Genomic DNA, 19,916 nt, shown 5'->3' with positions numbered 1-19,916 from the left:
TATGACCTTGGCCTTACCTCTGTTCACAATTTAAGTCATGATTTTTTAGATTCTAAGAACACTAAATTTTCTCTTTACAGACAACTGGCATCTGTGCATTTCTGAGACTCCATATAGTCAAGAGTTGCAGCCCTTCATTGTCACATTCATTTCTCATGCCCCAAAGTCAATTTTACAGGCTTGGAGTTTCCCAGTCCTGCTTCTGTCTTTACCTCAAAGACTGGTACTGTATTTTCGCCATGTGTTCAGAGATACATAATTTAATTGCTCCCCAGAATTCAGGCTTGGACTTGCATGCCCTTGAGTTTCTCATCAAGACTGCTCAAGAATATGCATGATCTCTAAAAGGTGGTCAAACTCCCACTCCCTGATCATCTTCCAGGGCTTTCATAATAACGGAAAAACGTATTTATTTCCATTTTGGTTTCTGCTTCCCCTCCCATGTTGGAGGCTGACTATGCTTAAATCTGAATTTTCATATTCTCTCTCTGACCACAAACCTTTATTTAACAATCAACGTTTAAAGAGACAAAACAAAAATGGAACTTAATACTATTAAAAAAAAGAAAAAGAAAAAAAGCACTTATAAACAATCACCTTAGCATTAGTAACAGCAAAACAATTACTGAATACTTACTTCAAAATGCTCATATTCATTTACATCAAACACACTGAAATCCAGCAAACCATATTGCAAAGCCTAAAATTCAGAATACAGCTTTTAACAAAGACAACACATTTTCAATGAGGACAGTTTATCACTCTTTTAGGTTACTGAAAGCCACTTAATACCTTTTCTACTCCTTCAGAGAGATTTCTTCCTATATTTGTAAAAATACAGATAACTCAGTCTTGGTTCAAAACAGATTTGCAGATTTCAATATAAGTGAATTTGGACAAGCAAATCCACTCTTTTGTTTTTACTAAGTGACTACAAAATTCCAGACTACAGAAGCAGTCAGCCTTTTCATTACTGCTAGGTGAACAAAATAAAAAATGAGAAGAAGAACTGGCAAAAATTACCTATTGAAATTATGAGTACATGCTAAAGGATGCATTCAAGGATTGCAAATATTTTTGTGCATGAAGCTATTCACTCTCATTATGATGCTAATATCCTCACTGATTTTAAATTGCTTGGAGACACACAGTCCTAAGCAGACATTAGTGTGGTCCCTGATGTCCCGTCATCATCCTCAACCATTATATTCAATACTGTATATAACACGTAAACATTTGGGTAACTGGCAGTTTATCCACTTGCTAAATCAGGAAGCACAAACAGAGATAATCCCGTATCTCCAGATACTTATAATACTACATTCTAATTTCTTCTTTCACTGCGTAATCTTCTGTAGTTTTCCTTGCTGTTCACTGGTACTAAAAAGAAATAGCAATTCACCACTCTTGGCATACAAACAGCCAATGTCAAAACATCCAAAAAACCTGAAAATCACAAATTTTCAAGAATCCACCTTAATCAGTAAAAACTCCAGTTTTTGGCATACCCATAATAAAAAAGACAGTAGTAGGGTGGAGAGCTGCAGATGCCCCATTTCATTACTCATACAGATGAAAAAAAGTATGCATTTGAATTCCCCTGTCTTTCAATGCCTCATTACTTCACAATTGTATTGCTATAAAACACTGGATCATGATAATTTGTAGTTACCAGAAAAAAAAAAAAAAACAAACACCTGCCTTCTAACATTTGTTCTATTCATATTACTAAAGCACACTTCAGACATTAGCCCACGCTACAAATGCCTAAAAAGTAACACTAACCAATTCAAAACCACTGTCAAAGGCTATATTCAGCCTAAAATGTAACACCAGGGGGCATATAATAAACCTATCACACAACTCTTAGAGATTAGAGGTGTGAACTCCTGTCCTGATAGATTACATAAATAAAACTCAAAATTCTGCCTTTAAAATCTTCACTAGTTGATTATATAAGTTATTGGTCAACTTCTAGGGATGCTGTACCTAGAAGTTTTGTTGCAATGCATAATACATAATAAGCTAGCCAACAATCAGAAAATCTGCTGCTGTGCAGCTCTAACTGGATCCTTGATTCCTAACCCTTCTTTTTCTGCTAGGCAAATTTTAGCTGACCTTTTGCAACTAGAAAAATATGGTTTTACTGACCTTGTTTATTGCATGAAAACAGTCCAGCAATGTCAGATGAAAACTGCAAGTACCAAAGGAAGCATCCCTGTAAGATATGATCAAATTGGTAAAATTGTCCAATTTCAATCCAAGTGAAAGCAATTGAAGATATTTCTCTAAAACACCTTTAAAAATTGTTCCAAGATAATTACTATTATACTGAAATGATTATGTCAAATGATTATTTAATGTCCCCATCTTGCATCTTACAATAATAACAAAACATAAAATGTTATATTAACAGATGATCCAAGAGCAAGATTAGGCCAGTTACAGTTCTGGTAAACATGACATGTTTTATTTCTGACATGAACATTCAAATTGGCATCCTTCAGTAATTATGTCAACAAAGAACAGACAAAACAAAGTCCTTCTGGCAAAAGTTAATGTCTAAATTAACATTATACTCTAAAATACACTCTTAGAACATTTTCTTCTGAAGTACACTTTCAAAACCATCAACTTTTAATACAGTGCAAATTTTTTCTCCAAACTCCATTTGAAAGAAAAGATGATGCACACATGCATTCTATGTATACATGAACAGCATCTCCTGACTATGACTGGCAAGATACGCATTTGTGTGGATATATTAAAAGACTTTCCTTAAGATGTATAGAATAGTTTATGCTTAAACACGAGGAGAAGTTGGTTTTCATTAAAACTCCTCCTTTAAACTACAATTTTAAAAAAATCTGTTAATCCAAGAATGGCATGTTCTTAGTATGTGACCATTATTAGATTCCCGAAGGACTGCAGAGTAAGCATTCTACATGAACACTATAGTCAAGTCAAAAAATAATTTTAAACTGAACCTACATCTAACAGTATTATGTCTTGGCAGAAGACTGTGCAGCCCTCATCAGCAGAACACCATTATAGTTTAAAACCAGTAAAAAATATATCACGCTCAAATTCAACTGAGATGAGGAAGAACTTCTGAAGAACCTGGATGGCTGCCTCTACAACTTGTTTGTATCATTTTCCTCCCTAATGAAGCAGCATGAAAGATGGCGGTAAAAGAATTAAGCAGGAGAAGCAAATAACATGAACCCTATTCATGTTACAAATAAAATGAACCCTATTCAAATGAAAGAGAGGACAGGTAAAGCTGATGTTGTAGTGGACTGTCTGTTTGGCCACCTGACCAGGAAGAACAAGTGGATCAGGCCCTCTACAGACAGATGGGAGCAGCCTCACATTAGCAGGCCCTGGTCCCCATGGGAAACTTCAGCTGCTCCTGTACCTGTTGGAGGGTCAACACGGCAGGACATAAGCAATCCAGAAGGTTCCTGCAATGAGCTAATGACAACTTCCTTCTCCAAGTGACACAGTAGCCAATGTGGAACAGTGCTCTGCTGGACCTTACACTCACCAACAAGGAGGTGCTCGCTGGGCATATGAAAGCCAAAGGCAGCCTTGGATACAGTAACTATAAGGTGGTGGAGTTCAGGATCCTGAGGGTATGGAGGAAGGTGAAGAGCAAGCTCACCACCCTGGACTTCAGGAGAGCAGCCTTTGGCTTCTTCAAAGATCTGCTTGGAAGATTCTCATGGGATAAGGCCTTGGAGGGAAGAGAGGCCTAAGAAAGCTGGCTAATATTCAAGGATTACCCCTTTCAAGCTTAACAGCAGTTAATCCAAATGAATCTGAAGCAGGCAAAAAGGCCAGGAGGCCTCTGTGGATGAAGAAGGAACTCCTGGCCAAACGCAAACACAAAAAGGAAGCATTCAGAGGGTGGAAACAGGGACAGGTAACCTGGGAGGAATATAGAGACACTGTCTGAGCATACAGGGACAAAGTTAGGAAAGTTAAAGCCCAAATAAATTGAATCTGGCCAGGGATGTCAAAGAAAACACAAAGGGCTTCTGTAAGTACACAGATGACAAAAGGAAGACTAGGGAAGATGTGGGCCCACTGCTCAATGAGACAGGGGACCTGGTTACACAGGACATGGAGAAGGCCGAGGTGCTGAATGCCTTGTTTCCATCAGTCTTTACTAGCAAGACCAGCCTTCAGGAATCCCAGGTCTCAGAAACCAGGGGGAGAGGCCAGAGTAACAAAGATGTACTTGGTGGAAGAGGATCAGGTCAAGGAATACTTCTGCAGATGGGACATACCTAGACCCATTGGCCCTGGCAGGATGTACTTGTGAGTGCTGGGGGAGCTGGCAGATGACATTGCAAGACCACTTTCAATAATCTCTAATCAATCATGGCAACTGGTAGAAATGCCCAAGACATGGAGGAAAGTAAATGTCACCCTCAGCTTCAAGAAGGTCCAAGAAGGAATCCCCAGGAACTACAGGTCAGGCAGTATCAGCTAAATCCCCAGAGAGGCAATGGTGCAGCTAACCCTGGAACCCATTACCAGACACATTAAGGACAAGAAAATCAGAAGGAATAGTCAGCACAGATTCACCAGTGCAAAGTCATGCTTGACCAATTTGGTAAACTTCTACAGTGAAATGACTGGCCGGGGAGATGAGGGGAGATGAGGTGGTGGCAGAGGGGAAGTAACAGGTGGTGGCGGGGGTAAGTAACAGAAATACAGATCATCACAAGACCATCTCTTGGCAAGAGAGCTAGAAAACACAGACAAGCAAGGACTGAATTAATCACCCCATAACAATGCATTTGGACAGTAAACATGCCTCCTAAAAAGCTTTTTGGCCATTCTTTCCTGCATATTGTGGCAGCCAACAGAATGTTAGTTTAGTCCAACTTTTAGAAACTCTTGTTTGGAAGAAGTTAAGGTGGTGTTCCTCTGCACAATGGATCAACTTTGCAACATTAAGCAGCACCACTTACACCACAAAGAGAAGTCTGTGGACTGAAACAGCTAGGATTACAATCCCTCAGTGGCAAGCAACCATGAACCAATGGTTTTACACATTTCCTCATTGGTAAAAAGAGATACTTTAAAGTTACACTACATCATATGAAGTTAGCTAAGCAAGTTTTATACACAAATCACTATTTTTGGGTTGCTGCGTACATTCAACAAGCGGGAAAAATGGAGTGCTAGAAGTATTACAAGCCATTTGTGATGAATGACAGATATTTTGGTAAACTTAACTACCAGCTACTGGCAGAAAACCAGACCACCACGTGAGAAGCAACGTAGATCAAAAAGCTCAAGAAGAGTGCATACAAAGCAGTGTGACTCCCTCACCTTCTGTCAACCGACTTCAGTACCTGCTGCTAACACCTATGTTCAGCAGTCTGCACTTAAAGTTCAGGCAGTGAACATGTTAAAACTTCAGATAAGCCCTGTCCCCAGATTAGTACTGATAAATGCTACATTCTTCTTCAAATTATCAAGGTACAGAAAATTCTAACACCTTGTTATTTACCTGAAAGGAAGATAGGAAATGCTTCCAGCCAATATAAGCCTGTACATATCTTCTGGGGATTTTCTCAGGTATATTATCTATTTTTGTGGAAAAGGACAGAAAAGGAAAAAGATTATTTTTAAGATTGATATTAATAATTTCAAGTCACTTGTTTACTACAGAAGGCATTATCACAGAGGTAAAAAGTGCTGGGAAAGAGTGGCATCAAGAACAACTGTATGCAAGTGTGCAACAATAAAACAAACATAAACAATATAAAATACTGGTCAACCTAGAGGAATACGTATTTTTATATAAAATGTACAAATCAGTGCATGAGTTGTTCAACTACAGGCTACAGTGACAAAACTTCTGTCTAGATTCTTCCATGTTCCTACTGCAACTCTGCTGGACCAGCTTGGAGATTTATTTATTTTTTTAATTAAGATTTTAGGATGTAAATCAAAACACAAAACCCCAGAGAGATATCAGCAAAGCTACGAATCATCTGGTCTACAAAACAGTGTCAGCAGACAAGATTAAAACAGTAATTCATGTATACTTTAATTTTCCTGCAGCAGTACATTTGCATTATTCGAAGTCCTGTACTTGCTCCTTTGCACTGGTAGTGCAGTATCCAGGAACTAAATCCAGATACCAAAAAGGGAAGAAAGAAAAAAAAAAAAAAAAAAAAGAAATCTGTAACTTCAGCAGCAAAATCCTAAGAACAGAATGAAGCAACGCACTTGAAGGACTGTGTATCAAACTTTCTACTCTCAAAAACACTCAGAAAAGAATTCACAAAGGACCAACTCAAGACAAATATCCAAATGGTCTTCCATCACAACATGCCTGACCCCTCTTGGATAGCCTCTAACACTAAGGTCTCTTTAAATAATACTGTAAAACTCCTCTTTTATGCAAACCACATCTTCCAACACCACCAAACACCATCCCCAGCACAACCAGAAGATAACAACAGTTAATAACAAACTGCCATTAACAGGTCAGTACTCAGTAATTTCAAGTTAATACTTTTCCTTTAAAACTGCATTAACTAAGCTTTACCACACAAAAGAAAGTGTTTTTTTCCATTAACATTTAGTAAATTATTTGAATCTCTTACATTAATGACCTTTTTCCTTAAGAGGTTTTTTGAAAGTAAGAATCCTAATGAGTATTAATTAAACACCCCAAAAAAGTCTAAGTGTGGCATTTTTGCTTTCTGTTGCTTTTGACATGTTTTTCTTTCAAAAGTCGGCATTGCCTTTCAAATTTCTTTGATGATACTGCAAAGCCAGCTTGAACAAATGGCTTAACATCCTCTTCTACACACATACACACATTCTTGTGAGGTGGGAATGGGAGGCAAAACGGATGACGCTGGAAAAAAACCACGCAGCTTGAAACATATCCTAAACAGACTGCTAAAACATACATGGCAACAGGTGACCCCTTTCATTTTCCCTCTGGTTTGATTACTGTGTTAAGTATTTTCTTCCTGTGCAATTAGCAAAATCAAAGAAAAAAACATCTGTCGTGTTGAAGTAGTTTAGCTAAGTAATAAAAACTCCATGTTTTGTGCCCATGTGTGCTTTCACTGGGGAGGGGTAAGTGACTTTTGCATTTGTATTTGCAAGCATACACCTGTAATAGAAAAGAGACTTAAAAAGCACCCAAAATATCATTAAATAGCTGCTCCTCACATGCCAGAGTTCACTTTCCATTCTGCAGGTACATTCATTGCCTGGATTGGGTATCAAGGTTATTCCAAGAAATTTCAAGTTGTGTGCTTTGATACAGTCATACTTTGCATCTTGCAGCACGGGAACACATATTGCTCTCTAGCAACCGTATAAATCTAGCACTGCTTGCTTATCAGAAAAAATGCTCTGCCCCAGAAAAACTCACAAACCAGAGACATGAAATGGCATTAGCAAATAAAATGTAATTAAACAGCAGAAACTTGAGTTTGTAGCCAGAAATTAGTCATATGGAAAAAAAAATGGGATTCAGTGCTGTGAGGCTGGGTAATATGCAGAGTACTACTTGTACAACAGGCAAATAGAAATGCAGCTACTACTAGCTAATCCTGTAAGCACATGTACCTCAGAAAGGTCAAGGATTTCTCCTGTACCTCAGCTGAACTTATACTTTCTCAAAGAAAACAAGCTCCAAGGCAGAAGCATTTGTTTACAAATCTAACAGCTGCAACAGGCAACTTTTCCCTTAATGTTAAGTGTTGTATTAAAATGAGTCTACATAATGTTACAGTATACTGAAACATGTTCGTTCTTAAGCACAGATCCAACTTCTGAAATCACATTACCAGTGAAGTTGCTAGAAACGCTATCTTAACGTACATGCGCGTGCATGTAGACTTTCCTTAACATAGTTATAGAAACACAGGCTACATAAAAGGACACTTAAAAAAAAAAACCTGATTTTTTCAGTATCTGCCATCATTTAGTATGTACAAAAAGCACTGTGCAGGCAGATGGCATTTTTCAATGTGGAAAAGCTACTAAACAAAAATATGCAGTACCTCCTGTACAACTGAAGCAATATACAGTATATTCACTGAAGAAGGAAGCTCTTCCAGGTAGATTTCTCAGAATTTTCTGAAACGAAGACAGACCCTGCTGCACTTCAGCTGTGACACTACTACACACACAAGAAATAACATGTGAACAGTTGCAGAGACAGATGATGGAATGATCAGATGGTATTCTCAGTGAAAGGTGGTTTACAACAAAAATTAGTTTAGTATGAGGATATCTAGACAGATGCAATGGTGTAGAGTGCTTCAAAATGGAAGAACTCAGTCTCTACCCAGAATGGGAAAGACTGTAAACAGATACTTAATTCACAGGGAAAGTATCCTGGCAGTAACACAACACAAGAGGCTGCGACAGTTGAAGTGGAGAAAGAATCAGTTTCTGTCAGAGCCTAAGACCATAAAAAAGTACCCAGCTAGAAAACTTGTTAACAGGCAAGACTGGATGGAAGCTGAACATGGGTGAATCTGGGTTCAGGTTGTGGGTGAACAAAATTCCAGATATGGAAACAGTTAAGACTGAAGGAGTGAGGGAAGAAGCAGCAAAGCCGAGGAAAGCAACAGATGTCAAGGCAGCAGAGGCCGTATCTGCAGTAGGAAGTAGTGTGCACCAGCAGAAATGCACCTGCAGACTGACAGCCAGCACTGACGATCTGAAGTCTGCACTTCCCGCAGCTTTTAACCTTAACAGCTAGTCCTAGTCTGATCCTGTGGAATCCCATTACCTGTTGGGTTTACTCCTAGACGGCTCCACGAAGTGAAGCAAAATGCACTAAGCAGGGTTCAAGGAAAGATTCGCTTCAAAAACACTCCTGACATGAACTGAGACTGTTACAGAACTGTATATAATACTGTTTCTGAACAGGCTGTATGTAATACTGCTTCTGAACAGGAGGAGACCACTGAAGCCTTAAAGGTGAAAAATTTCATTGGAATGATGTGGGTGAACAAAGGACTAAAGAAAGCCCATAAATGAGAGAAAAAAGTAAAAATGATCAGAGACCTATAGTAGACAGAAGTGTTGAGAGGATGGATGACTTTCTAAGGCAGTAAGCAAAACTGATGTTTCAGTAGAGAAGAGAGTGAAAATGTTGATCTGATGAACAGTAAAACAAAGATATATTTGTAAATTCATAAGGTATGTACTGGGAGAAGGAAGGGAAATAGGAAAAAGACATACCTCCAGAAATCAAAATATACAACAGCTGAAATCAGTTTGGTCAGATGCCGATTATAATTTATGTCTCTTCTGTGCTTTCTAAGGTGACAGAAACTTTCACAAATAAAGTTGTTTTCCTACGTTAATGCCAATAAAGCAACTAATAAGTATGATTAAAAAGACAAAAAGTACTAAAATAAATTTCAAGCAATTATACTAACTCTTACTTAGCAGAAGCAGGCGATTTCTGGAATGGCTTTTGTCCATTCTCATATACACAAATGAAGAAAAGTCTGTTAGAATTTTACACTGATTTTCCAAGAAGGTCCTTTCCTGCAAGTCAGGAAATATTAAAAAAGCAGCTTTTTTTAAAAACTTAGAAAATTCAGCAGACCTGAAATAAATCATCCACAAGTATAGCTGCATCAGTTTTAGAATTTTCCTACAATCATATGCAAGTGCAAATGGGTGTACATCCATATCTACATACACACACACACAAATACACATGGAAAAACTCTTGAAATCCTTTACAAATCTTTACTTAAGTACCTTCCAGAATTTTTTTTTTCTAGAAAGAAAGAAAGAACTGGAATCTTTCAAGTCAAAGTAACATACTATTTTATCACACTGGGTAATCACTTGTGTACCAGCAATTTAGAAATTTGCTTTCTCTATGCATAGAAAAAAATAACCCACTGAACTTAAAAACACGGCCAGAAATTTGCTATTAGCGGCTGAACCATTCACATTGCTCTAATCATCCTTTTCATTTAGGACATATGTTTTGAATTAAGAGACTACAGGCAGCTCTGAACGGTCAAGAACTATCCAAGCATTGAGTACCGGGATGCACTCAAGCACTCCTCCAGCCAATACCGTTGGGTAGTCAAACACAGCACTATAAAGTTCACTGAATATAACAGAAGAGCCTGTAGGACTAGGTGACTCAGTCTTTATAAGCATTTCAAATCAACCACAGAATGAGTTCTTTTAGCAAGCCATGTTACTGTCTCATTCATAATGTTTTCAAACCAGCCCTATTTTTTAAACAAAGATTTCATAGATTATCATTACAATCATGCGAGTGGTATTCACAATAGGAAGAAAAGTATTCCTGGTAGAAAAGGAAAGGAGGCTCTGGTTGAAAAAAGCATCTTTATCTTCAGTATATGGGATTGCTGAGTGAAATAGTAATGCTGCATGCAAGACAGAACATGTTTGATAATAATAACCCATGACATAAGTGGTAGCTTTTTCAGGAAAATTAAATAGGATACTTAAATATGCTGTACTGTTAGAAACTATATCACGTCTGTAAATAGCACTTTAAATTCACATCTGTGATGTGCTTAGTGTAATCAAGTTTGTCCACCTGTTCACCCTTAACCGCCAAATCTACTTAAGGTTGCTACCTAAATCATACATTTTACCAACCATACTGACTTAAAGCAAGAAAATAATGAGATTAATTTTACACTGCTTACAAGCACATTTCATGTGATACAACTATGATCCAGAAATGTTACTCACCCAAAATAGCCTGAACTGCCATAAACTGCAAATAATCACAACCCACTCATTGCGAACAAATGCAAATTACTGTGTGTTACCAGACTCAAACACAAGCTCACACACGTCTAATTTACTATAAAAGTATTAAATATTTTATTTCATTAAAACCTCTATTGCATATACTAGTCAGTTGATACATTAAATTTTCTAGCTATATTCCTTAGAAAAAAATTAAATACAGCAAAATTAAAATAGAAATATATTAGAATAAAAAGCTTCCTGTATGAATTTTTGTGGTGTACTGAAGAAATGCACGTGGCCAACAGTCCCTTCATTAGCAGAAACAGAGTCATTAAGTGGGTAAAACAGGCACAGAGGGAATAGCTGCCGGTCTCTGGCATCTCTTTGTTCATCATAAACAAACACAAGAAACCTCCAATTACCTTTTAAACAGCAGAGGGGAAGCATAGAAAACCCTGTTAGCTGGGAACTGACCAGGCTGGGCACATCAGTACTTCACGACTGCTAAGAAAGCAAGTTAGTACTATTGTGAGGGACCCCCAAAGAGCAACCCTTCTTCTACTGAGACCAGCAGTCTGGTAAGAACATCATGAAGAAGAGCCTAGTACAAACAGCAGGAAAAGCTGCTGTCATAAAGACTAACCGCAATTTTCCAAATGCAATTCAGAGAAGGTAGCTTTTCAGAGGACATGAACACAAGAGAAAGCGAAAAAGACTTGGGACAACTTTTGCTTAAATGAAAGACCATTACTTTGTCCATCTAGTCTCTGCCACTTGCCTGTCAAGCACAAGCACCTCTCATCAAAGCACAGCTGGGGGTAAACACAGTCTACCCACCCTTACCCATTTACCACCACTCTGCCTGGACCACTAAACAAACATGTTTGCCTGCTTTCCCATGGCTTAGCCAAAGATAATTCTGCAAATGCCACAGTAAGAACAGTGCAGTTTGACATCACACAGATGTGCACTAATCGTTTCTGCAACCTCCAGCTTCTACCCAGTATTAGGCCCACAGCTAGGAAGGACACTAACAAATTGAAAAGGCAAAAAAACAGTACTACGGATCAGAACGGATGAAGGAAACGCTGCTTACCCTGAAGAAAGAAGATGACAAAATAGACAAAGTACAGAGATGAGTCCTGGAGAAGGTGACCTGAATTACAGCAGTTCATGGGGCGGTACCCTCGGAGGGTCACCCTCCAAGTACATAATTAGTGCCAGGCCTGAGGAAAAAAACACTAAGTTAATGCAGCCAAGGGGAGAGGGGGGAGCTGGGAACTGGGTGGACAGGGCACAGAGGAGACATTTTCTTTCTTAATACAGAAGGAGCAATGATGGAAGAAGCAGACTTTCCTCACCCACAGCCAAGTCCTGGTGAAAATCAAGAGAAGCCACTGTAGAGATCAACTCAGAAGATCACTGCTGCTTTGGTAGAGTGGTAAGGCCTGAACAGTGCAGATACCTTTTAAAGAAAAATTGCTTTTCTTTGGAAGCTGAAGAACAAAGGTAGTTTCCCCACCCCACCCCCTTCCTTCCCCTCACCCCCTCTGCCCAAACAAAGTGTAAACATTTAACCCCAACACACTGAATTCTGGCTACCCTTTGAGTGGCTGAACGTGCCAAATTTATATATAATCTACACAAAAGAATATTATTCCCATTATGCAGTGTATCATCTGCAAAAATGAAACAAAATACATAATTAAAATAGATGGAAGATGAACACTAAAGGGATTAAGATGTAAATTGTTAAGATTTAGTCTAAAAAATAACACTTTATTCTAAAACTACATATATAACAATGTATTTGAAAACTTTGCTCTTCACTCTTAATGCCACTTTATACTGATGAGCCCTGTAGCTTGAGTTAGGCTGTGCTGTCACATCAAAGTACACCTGGAAGGAAGCAGCAGATGCAGGAGGAGGGAGAAAGAAGTGTGTAGCCTGGAGAGTTCAGAAGCTACCTCCACTGAAGAGTAAAGAAAGACAAGTTACATGAAGGGGAGGAGTAGGTGGGAATATTAAAACACACCAACTGTGAAGAAAAGACTGGGAACAGACTTTGCTTGTAAATCAGAACAATAACACCTGCTCTTATACTTCACCACAGCTCATGAAGTCTTTCATAACTGCTTTAGTAGTCAAAATGAGCATAACCCCACATGACATATAAACACACATATACATTTAAACAAAATATGTTGAATGATAAACATGCTAACACATCCCAACTCCTTTAAGCAGAACTTAAATAATGTTGTGTTTAAGAATACAAATTTAAGGTCAACAAGCCCTTAAAATGACAGGCTCTGAAGCTGCTAGCATAAAACTATTCAATGTTTATGAGGACATGCAAGTTCCAGAGGAGAACTAGTTATATACACTTCATTATAGTTTCATAGTTAATTTGTGATTTACGTTTCAAAAAAAGAGAGAACAAAGCCAGAAACACACACACTACTATGCCTGTGCTGTTCCTCAAACCCTGGCAGTCTGTTATTCCTAACAAGTAACTTAAAGCACCTGAATCTACAGAACACCTTGCACCCAAAACTATGCTTAAGTTATCAAAGGCCTTACAACACATGCAAACAAGTACTATTTTCATGACTAACTCTGCAAAGACTACTTTCCCTTTCTACTTCCTTGCCCTTCCCATCTGAACTCCTCCAACCTAATGCACTGCCATGCAGTTCCTCAACCCACTATGAAGCTAAAAAACCAAAATCAAGTAACAAACACATTAAAACCACAGAAAACAAAATACAGTGGCAACCTACCACTTACCCTTAAGGGATTTTAGACATTAAACAATGATACTCAGTTGAAGCAACGAAGAGCATTACCAACAGGACATTTGGTCTGATTAACTAAAATTACAAAAATGCTTCTTACAGTTTTAACTAATAGCTGGATGGATTCTTATTCACCAAAAAGCAAATCACTCTGAACTGGACAAGTAGGTGGATGCTTAAGCCTACATATGTTTTAAATAAAGATGGCCTATACTTCCTTTCCATCAGGAAATATGCTTATAGGCATATATTTATCATGCATTCTGAACAGATCCTATACACTACTGCTTGCCCCATAGAGAACAATCCTTTTCTCCCTACAGAAATCAGAAAAAGGGGACATGTATGTTTGAACACTTCAGCAGTGATTGCTGTAATTAAGCCTGCCTCTTCATGAAAGATCATGAAAGGGTGCCAGGGAGAAAAAAGTAAGCCTCAGGGGCACAGTCTTTTCCTGTGTGATCTTCCTCCGCTGGAATCCCTCCCACACAAATCTGGGAAGAAACTCTACACTACTTTATAGAAAAAGCAGTACCAAAGCCAAAGTCTGTTGCACTAAACAAAAAAATCAGCACCTAGCTACAACTACTTCACCATCTAGGACTTCCAACTATGCAAGCCAGACATGTTCCGCTTCAAAGAGGGGACTGATGCTCACAGAGTGCTCCACTTTGCCACAGGAAACAGCCGAAATACTCAACCTGTACAATGCAATAACCTAAGCACAAGTCTTTCTACTCTGAAAACGACTGGTCGTTTTGACTAGCCTCTTTCTGCCATATGCCAGCTGTCTGCAACCCCTCCCACATGCACTGGCTAGTCAGTCATGATCTCGTGCCATACTCAGCTGGATCTGTGTTAGCATCCTCTCTGTACTGTGTAATGCCCACTTCTTCATTGCAGTCCTCTGAAGTAAAAACTGCCTACTCCTCTGTCCAACAGCCTCCATTTTTAATTACCATGCTTTGGACTGTCATAATCCATACATATTAATATTAGAGCTTTATTCAAGTCTATCAAAGCATTCCGCTTTAACTGCATGTTGTTACTGCAACATGGCAGAGCTACTGGATGATCAGAACTAACATTTGTGTTAGGTTTTTTGTATACTTTTACATCATCAACAAGAGTACTTTTGTATTAGATTGTTTTGCCATTAGTTAATTTTCCATACCATGGATTCTGCTTAAAATGTCAGCTGCTGTGCTACACAATACTACTACATATATTCAGAACAGAAGTTTACTGAAAAACAAAAGACACTTCTTCCCAAATAATGGTTGATAACTGAAGTCAGTCCCCTCTCACTCTCCGGGCCTCCATTAAGATCAAGTCACTAGGAAGGAGTTTTCCTAAAAGCTGCAGCTCCTTTGTCAAAATAATGCCTTAACTGCAACGAAGTTTAGTAAGTCATGTTGCTGGTTTTTGTGTTGTTTAAGAATGCAAATATCTACAGCAACATTCTAAGTGCCTCTGTTTCAAAAACCAAGAGTGACACATTTTCAAATCTAGATCTTGATTTGTAATAAGTACTGTAGAAAATAACCAGAAAAACTCTGGTGAGCAGGAAATGGACCTCTTGCATGATGCAGAGGGGCAACAAGGAGAATACCAGCATCACAGCTAGTACTGTATAGCCTTGCAGCTAATAAAGGGGAATGACCTAAGGCTACATAAACTTTGACCCCTCAAATCTCCAACATCAAAAACCGCATAGATTCTCACTTCATTTTATTACTCAGCAAACGAGAGAGATGGTTACAATCAAGGTGTGTTACAAGTCAAAGCAGAACATGAATATGGTACATCACATCTCTCATGCTGAAGCATTCCGGTTTATTCCTTGACTACACTTCTGTGTACCAAAGACATGCAGCTGTGATGTAAAGCCAGTTGTTTTCCCTTCTGCAAGCAGGGCCACGGCTCAGTGCATTTCCAGCCACCTTCTGTATTCCCAGGCTTTATACTAGTCCTAAACCTACCACATGATGAGTCCTTCTCCTAGATTAACTGAAGAGATCACCTTACATTAAAAAAACTGCAGCTGGGGAAGAAAAGGTCTACTTAAACAGGCATGCAATGGGAAATGCTATACTGTACTTTGTGCATGGTAATATTTCTCTGTTTTAAAAAAGCAAAAAGAAAGCATGTGTGGGTGAGGGAAAGAAAAACCATCAAGAAACAGTATTTTTTTCTAAATGAAAATATTCATAAAGATTTTCTTTTCAGTAGTGCTCTTATTTCTTAGGAGCATAGATTGCAGTAGAGAAGAAAAAACCAAAACTGTAGAACTCTCACTCATACACCTACTAGACATTAAAAATTGTCTTAGTATGTGGTACCTTACTATATAATACATTAGTAGGAAGATACGTATTCATGAGACAAGAATTGGTTTTATCTTGCTGTTTTAGAAACTACATAAAAAAAAAATTTAACACATTTAGCAAGTTGATGTAATGTAAAAACTTAAAATACTTACTGCGTAGGAGCCTATGAGGAATGCAGCATTTGCTTGTTTCTTCTGATCAAAGCCAGTATAATGAATTATTTTCTTCCTTATCAATGAATATGACTGTATCAAGAAATGAATGAGATTATGATTTTGCATTTTAGACTTTTCATACCTTCTTTTATAAAATTAGAGGAATGCAAGGGTCTGTTTACCTTTCAGTCATCTGTATTCAGAAGACCAAGCATATTGTAGACTGGTCGCTCAAAAGCTTTGGAATACTCTACTGCATCCCTGCCTAGATTGTTCCAGTATTTTTCCCAGTATCCAGCCTAAATAATTTTTTATACAAGTTACAGTGATCTTTCTTTTTCTCCTTAAATTAGTGTAATATTTCTGACTTCAAGCCCTATCTGACAGATAGGTGTTTATGAGAAGTAAACACAAAGTAGCATTCTCAAAAGCATCACAGGCATGTTAAAGTCACAATAGTTTTGAAAACCGACTTCAGACTTTTTATTCTTAAAGAAAACCTGACTTTAGATAAACTATCCGCTAACTGGCTACTGAACCGAATTTTGATGCTCTTGAAACTGATTAAATTTGATTAACTGCTAAGATTGCTATTTAAATAGTGACATTTTATGCTATGTTGCTTGTTCAGATACTATTCAAAGCACTCAAGACAAATAAACCCCAGATCACTAGCAGCAGTATCCAGATCCCAGTAATCCTAATATGCCTCTCCAATATCAAACCCAAGATATTCAAAGGAATTATAATAGAGACCTGTGTTGCTTCAAAGCATCCTGTAAACAAGAATTACGAGAATCTTGTCTCCATCAAGCCCATTTGTAGCGCCACAGGGGCAAAGCAAGTCTGAATTATACAAACTCATACCAGTGACAGACATCAAGGAATGGAAAAACAAGAAAAAACCAAACCTCTGTTAAAATATAATGTTCTGCATACTTCCCAATTTTCACAGTTCAGTGGCAGTTTCAAGAAAAAAAAAGCAGTTTTGAAGAGGCAAACTGTGATTCACATCAATGCTAATAAGCTTTTTTATTTGCCTAATAGGTTTTATACTCCAACATCTGTTAGAGGTCAACTAACTCAATGTCATTCATGTTAATTAATACAGGAACCCTCTGTTTTGAAGACACAATGTTCTATCAAAAGCCCTATCCTGAAAATTACTGAGCAGTCCTCAGAGGAGATAATGTGCAGTGAAAGCACAGCAGTCTCCTTCAGGACAACGCCATAAATGTTACCTAAGATCAAATGTTGCTTCTTACCAAAGAGATGTCAGGACCAAAAGAGAAGCCCAAGTCAAACAAAAAACACCTCAAATAAAAATGTGTTGCATAGCCATCAAACTTACTCAATACTGGCAGATTGCCAAGATGACTGAATTCCAAGAGGGTGGCTTTTAATTTAAAGCAGTCTGTACCCATTTAGCAACATTTTAGGAGCTTAACATTACTTACTGCCACAGTGGTGCATTTTCTGGATCTTAAAAGTAAGTGGTTTTCCCTCCTGATCGTCCTCCTCCCTAAATTTACCTTGATAAAATTTAGCATTTATATCCGAAACTTAGCTGGATTAGGAACTCAGGAACCACCTGAACAAAAAAAACCCAAAACCTTTTGGCCCATTTGTTTCTGTTATTTAAAAAGTCAAGAATATTGAACAAAAAAAACCAAGTGTTACCTTTAATTTCTTATTTAGCTTGCAGCAGTATCTGTAGACCATTGCCAGATTGAGTGGTCCAAAGTCTGCATAGAAGCTGGCAGGAGAAAGGGGAAAAATTGCACATGACCTCTGTAAATGCCTTTTTTTTTTAAATCAGGTGCACAAAGCAAGAAATAATAACATATATGATGTATGTGCATCATACTAAAACAAGAATGCCTTCTTACATACATACTATTTTGTGGGAGGTAACAGTTTTGTCATCTTTAAATGGGGGCTAAAACTATTTTTTCTTGTTTTCCACACACCACCACTTATAACCAAACTAGAATACTCCAGGTTTGAAGAATTCTCTCTACTGTATCACTCTGTAACCAGTTCAGAAACTCTTATTTTAAGAGCAACCCAAAAGCTTTACTGTAAAAGAAGGCAATTAATATGGCTAGAGAAAAGTGAAACTGAGAAAAAAAGATTGATTAGTACTTTCAAAAACAGTAACCATGCTCTTGGTCAAGAATATTTAAAGAATTGGCAGCATTCCAAGATCACATACAAAGGCATACAGTGTTCACAACAGGGGAAATATTACATCCATTGTCAGCTCATAAAGACTTGAATTGATTTTGCTAGTTTTTTCTTCTTATTCTAGAAGGTTTAGCCTTTCCACTTAATACTTGAGCAACCAAAGTCATCCTCTTCAGCTCGGCAGTCCAGTGCACACTTCTGAATACATATTGTTGCATCATGTTCCTGTATCTTCTAACAAGAATGGGTACAATAAAAGCTTTTTCTTTGAAAAGAGTTTTAAGAAATCCTGATTGGAAGCCAAGAAACCATTCTAAGACATATAAATCATCACGGCAGATAAGCCTGAGAGGACCAAACTCATGTAATTAGTGCTGTAATGGGAATGGTATGTTTCCCTCAGCTACATTTAAAAACAGAATGTCAATTAGACTGGTTCCTCATTGCTGTTGCTCTGTCTAATTTATTTCTGTAAAAAAACGAAAAAAATAAAGACTGTACTTACTTTTCATACACAAGTTCATCATCTATGCAGAAATAATGGGTATTTGCAGCTCCACTCTTTGGTGTTTGGCAGAGAATTGCAAAATAAAGGCGATCTGAAATGCAAGAAAATTTAAAGCTTTCATAAACATCATACTTTTCTGCTGAAAGTCTAAAGTATTACCTCTCAACAGAACAACTTTAAGTGGTTTAAAATGAACCACATCTTCTTTGAAGTATTACTGAACTAGATATGATTATTTCTCTGGTGTTAAGCAATAAGGCACACAAAGACTGAGGCTTTTGCTCAGCAGCGTTCCCATGATCTGCAGCTATTTAGTGTTTTTTCCCAAACCAAGTGTTCCCAGGAAAGCTCCCTGTTTTGACGACTTCGCAATATAGCAGGAGCCCGACTTGCACGCACACACACAGCAGAGACCCACCGCCTTCTGGCAACAGACCCCACTGCTGCACTGTGAACACCAACACACACACACACACATCCCCAACTAAGTCACAAATCCCTCAGCATCTCATAGCACCTAGTTAAACTAAACTGCAAAGCGTGCTTGTGTCAAAACGCAAGTACTTCCCACCTTTTCATAAAACAATGATTTTGATGGTAGTGGCATGCAAGTAAAGTCTGCAGGCAACGGACTATAGAGGGATGCAAGGGGGCAAGGAGGCAGTCACCGCCTGGACACATCCCTGTCCGTATCCAATCCCTACCTGGGATGCCCCTTCAAGGCCTCCGTGCACGAAGGCAGGAGGCACCCTGTGCTTGCCCCGGCTTCCTTTGTTAAGCTGAGAGGAATAAAATGCCAGTGGTATGAACACAGATATAAATTATTTTTATGGCCGGGGAGCTGTAGCCCTGGTGAACTTTAAACATTGACTGTGCTGCTGCTGTAAATTGCTGTGCTTGCAGTAATTGGTCAATAAACATTGAGGCCTTGCAGCACCAGAGCAGTATTTTTCTTCCTCTCGCTGAAACAATATAATTATAAAGTACATGGATTAAAATTCGAACCTAAAAGGAAATATTTTATTTTTTGCAAACTAGTTGCCTGAAACAGATACATCACTTAAATATCGAAACAGATCACCTGCATATAAAAGTATTATTTCAAAGCATGGTTTGTGATAAACTGTTATCTCCTTTTCCAGAATGCAGGAAAAGAAAATCACTTTATGCTTCAAAACAA

The 19,916-nt window shown here is 38.2% G+C and overlaps 1 protein-coding gene across 7 annotated transcripts in view; it reads right to left on the bottom strand.

Annotated features, from left to right (window-relative positions):
* Window positions 1–19,916, bottom strand: part of CDC14B (cell division cycle 14B) — a 46,068-nt gene that overhangs the window by 19,189 nt on the left and 6,963 nt on the right. For all 7 annotated transcript variants that reach the window (XM_055790530.1, XM_055790528.1, XM_055790531.1 and 4 more), the window contains exons 2-7: window positions 18,734–18,827; window positions 17,722–17,797; window positions 16,039–16,131; window positions 5,528–5,604; window positions 2,152–2,218; window positions 638–700 (exon numbers count right to left, since the gene is read on the bottom strand). In XM_055790530.1, coding sequence (XP_055646505.1) covers window positions 638–700; window positions 2,152–2,218; window positions 5,528–5,604; window positions 16,039–16,131; window positions 17,722–17,797; window positions 18,734–18,827 — 470 coding nt within the window. The remainder of the gene's footprint in view (window positions 1–637; window positions 701–2,151; window positions 2,219–5,527; window positions 5,605–16,038; window positions 16,132–17,721; window positions 17,798–18,733; window positions 18,828–19,916) is intronic.

Source organism: Falco peregrinus, chromosome Z (assembly GCF_023634155.1).
Source record: "Falco peregrinus isolate bFalPer1 chromosome Z, bFalPer1.pri, whole genome shotgun sequence".
Classification (NCBI taxonomy): domain Eukaryota; kingdom Metazoa; phylum Chordata; class Aves; order Falconiformes; family Falconidae; genus Falco; species Falco peregrinus.
This window is presented reverse-complemented; position numbering and strand designations above follow the sequence as displayed.